Raw genomic sequence first — 4,152 nt, forward strand, 5'->3', positions numbered from 1 at the left:
CAGTATATCGTACCTAATGTTAGCAAACAGGAATAGATAAATGATCAGCTCTTAGGCTTACATTTAAAAGTATAGTTTGTTATAGACACATACACTAAAAACGAGAGTTTACCAGTTCCACATGGTTCTGAAGTACATTTTCACACCCCTTATCCACATATACCGCATGGTGTTCAAGATAAAGCCAGCTACCCATATGACTATCACCCATTCAAGTCCTAAAAATATGGAGACAAAATACCTTGAAACCAAAGCAGAAACAAGCTTAACTGACTTAATTGAGATAAAATAGTACCGCTTGTGAATTGCTCGTGGTTATTATGGAAGCATTAATTTAATTAAACATTATACCTTTATTTTTAACAATCAGAAAAAGTTTAAACCTATTAAAATGCAATATGATCTGTAGTATTTCCAAAGTTATAAGCTTTATATGAAATTATTGATAAGGTACAAAATAATTAGTTAACTTTCATGTATATCTCAAGAGTGTGTATTTTTGTTAATGTGCTCTTTCTACTCTTCTCAAAATGTGAAATCTATTTATGGTTGCTGATTCATCTTGTCGAATGATGATACTACAATTGTAATTTGAATAAAGTATCACATTTCCTTTCATGTTCACTTACCCGTCCTTGGCGGCCCACGGCCGCTGCGAGTTTTGTCTAAGTTAATCAATGTAAACACCAAAACGCAGAAGATGATATAACAAGCCATGTCATTTAAACATCTACCAACAGGACTTAGAAGTTTTGCTGTCAGTTTGGACTTAGGAAGACACAGGGGAAAGAGGCAAATAAAAGGAAATGTTATCAACCTCACAAGCAGATATGCAGCTTTCACCACCAGGGTAATGTGAGCCCAAGTCAACCAATAACCAAGCCATTCACTCTGTACCAGCTGCTGAACCTTTGAGTGGGCGACAAACTTTAAAAAAATATAAAACATCTTATTAATGACAGAAAAAACAACAACATTTTATCTTTTAAATAACATTAAATAAAAAACTGTTAAAGAAACGATTCAAGCCTAAAACTATGGGCTCTAAAAAGTAAACAAACAAGGCTGGAAATAGTGTATACATTAATTTCTCAAGCTACAAATCTCTATTTTGACTCAATGTCTACAGTACTTCTAATTTTATTGGAGTGAAAATAGGGATTTGTAGCTTGAGAAAATAATGTAGAAACTATTTCCAGCCTTTTTTGCTGTTGTTGTTGTTGTTTACATTTTAAGAGCCCCTGGTTTAATTCAACTTGTTTCTGTACATTTTTGGCGATCCCTATTCCCCCCTTTTTAAATCATCAATTTTTATTAATCTTGTTTCTAAAGTTTTTATGTCCATTTATGAAAAGTTGACTTTAAACTGCATACGTGCGTATGCGTTCAGTTAAATGTTACATGTTTTTCAACAGCTAACTTCTACGTTGACTTTTTTCTCCACCCAACTACCACATTGAACTTATTCAACATAATTAACAAATGTAGAACAACGAATAAACACAAGTACTGGCATGAAACTACAATAAACAAAATATAAAATTGTTCTCAAAGAACATCTTGAAGGTAAAGATTGTATCATTATCAATTTAATGACTGGCTTCCATCAATGTCACAGTGTAATGTAACAAAAGACGAGCAGCAACAAAGCAATCTAATCAGAATGGAATAATGTTTCTTCTAAGATAATACAACACAGATTAATGCAATGTAGACAGATGCAGTAACATGCTTACCCTGTTAGATCTACATAATACACACATATGTGTTCTTCAACAGCCTGTTGTGCATAAATGTTTGCTAGAATAAGGCCACGAAAGAGATAACCTGAGTGAAACACTGTGTTGATGCACTACTCGAGAAAGCTGCTGGTAAGATGCTTGGTCCTCTGCTATAGAGTAACTGTGAGAGTAAATTCATGGTGGTTGCGACAGAATATTTAGCAAAATGGCCATAAATGTGTGATTTTTCTAACCAGGAAGCAGAAACTCTAGCAAGAAAACTTGTAAAAAATTGATTCAAGACTTGGTGTACCTACGAGACTTTACTCAGGTCTTGGAAGTAAAAATAAAATGGTTTCAAGATTTGGTGTACCTATGAAACTTTGCTCATATCAAGGAAATAAAAAAATTGGTTTCAATATTTGGTGTACCAATGAAACTGTACTCAGATCAGGGAAGCAACTTTGAATCAACCTTATTTGCAAAAATATGTGAGATCCTTGGGATAAAAAACCAGGACAACAATCCTTCATCCATATTCTGATGGCAGAGCGGAGAGGTACAATGATACCTTTTGAACCAATTACGCATTTATTTAGATGAACATCAAAAATGTGGGATCAAGATCTTCCACTGTTACTGATGAGTTATCATATAACAGTACATGAAGCTACAGGCAACATAGCATCATTACTGATGTTGGGAGAGAACTTAAAGTGGCATTGGATCTTTTGTACTGGCATCCAGAGATTAGTTAGTTAAAAGAGTATTACACAAAATAAGTAGAGAGATTAACTTGCACCATTGATGTTATACAATAATTTACCTAGGAAAGACGTAAATTAGCTAGTGATAAAAGGAACTATAATGTTAGTGCTGATAAGACTGGGTTCCATCAAGCATGGCTGTACAATCTCTGTTGCAAGAAAAACAAACTTTAAAGTTAAGAAAGTGCTGAAAGGGTCATATATTCTACTGAAAAAAATCAATGATGTGGTCTACAGAATCCAGAAGAATAGGTGATCCAAACCAAAGGTCGTCCGCAATGGAAGTCTTTGGAAGTACGTTGGTGAGAAAATGGCCAAGTGGTAACCCCAGGGAAGAAGTGTCAGAAGAAACTCAACCTGCTAAGGGACCTTGGGTTCCTATCGAGATCACTTCCAGGGTATCAACAAGAATAGACCTCCAGTAAATTCACTCGACTATCATCGAACGAAGAACAACAACAGAGCAGTCAGTGACAAAATTGGACACAAGGCAACCCACATCTTTATACCATGGGCCTCAGAAGAGAAATCCATCAAATAAGTTGGTGGATGGAGAGATTAGTGTAGTGTTTTATTATTGTACAAGGATTGTTCAAGGGGCTTCATAGTTATGAAAGTCTAGTGATTCTCACGAATATCTAGATGTGTCACATCAGATATAAATACTAGTGGGCCAGTCAGTTAGTAGCCTATCAGTGATTCAGTCTTTGAAGTATTTAGTTTTAATGAAATATTTGTATCAGTGTTAGTTATCTCGTATATTTAGTTACTCGATTGGCTAGCCGTGATATTATACAAGTAAGCATATTTTTACTTTCGTCTTAGTACCATTACCGAAGTATTTCCATTTGAACGCCATTTGTAAAGGTAGGCCTACTAGTTATAATAGTTTTTAAGTGAAAACAGCTTCTAAAACCGTCAAGAAAATGCATAAAGTAATTTCTTATCGTTACGTGGATTAGACTTCGAATTATTTTCACCTAATAATATAAAACAAAGAAAGAACAATGCTACAACAATATTTACAATCAATGAAATCTTCATTGTCATAACTATCGAACGTAAGGTTTAATAAGTTGCTAAAAAGTGGATTCTTAAAGTACATTAGACAAACAACTTTATGAAACTTTAAGTATTAAAATATACATTCTACATGCTCGTTTTGAATAATTAGAAACATTAGATTACAATTTATTTTACCATTTTGTTATGAAATGACTACATGTTTCACGGCTATATTTCTTATAAAACCAAATCTTAGAAAACGATTCAGGATACCTCACCTCTTTCTGACTGAGTTCTAAGGCCAAATAGAGAGTTGGGTAAACTGTGTGAATATTTCTGGTATCGGAGAACTCTTGAGAGAGCACAAGTTTCACCTCAAGCTGGGATTCACACATCGAAATGAGATCTACAGCAAACTGGCGTAAATCTTCACACATGATCACGTACTCTTCCTGCGTGAATAAATCTAAACTTTAAAACTATCCACACCTGATCACAGTTACAAAACTTAGATTTGTTCACGTTGGAAGAGCCCAATCCACACCTGATCACGTACTCTTCCTGCGTGAACAAATCTAAGTTTGTAATTATTCATACCTGATCACGTACTCTTCCTGCGTGAATAAATCTAAACTTTAAAACTATCCACACCTGATCAT

General features: G+C 34.5%; 1 protein-coding gene across 1 annotated transcript in view; it reads right to left on the bottom strand.

Annotated features, from left to right (window-relative positions):
* Window positions 1-2,591: 2,591 nt before the first annotated feature.
* Window positions 2,592-4,152, bottom strand: part of LOC111088055 (transient-receptor-potential-like protein) — a 27,755-nt gene continuing 26,194 nt past the window's right edge. Inside the window, exons 5-6 of the mRNA XM_022396912.1 lie at window positions 3,767-3,945; window positions 2,592-2,637 (exon numbers count right to left, since the gene is read on the bottom strand). Of these exons, the coding sequence (XP_022252620.1) occupies window positions 2,592-2,637; window positions 3,767-3,945 (225 nt within the window). The remainder of the gene's footprint in view (window positions 2,638-3,766; window positions 3,946-4,152) is intronic.

The sequence above is a fragment of the Limulus polyphemus genome, unplaced genomic scaffold (genome assembly GCF_000517525.1).
Source record: "Limulus polyphemus unplaced genomic scaffold, Limulus_polyphemus-2.1.2 Scaffold3057, whole genome shotgun sequence".
NCBI classification, from domain to species: Eukaryota; Metazoa; Arthropoda; class Merostomata; order Xiphosura; family Limulidae; genus Limulus; species Limulus polyphemus.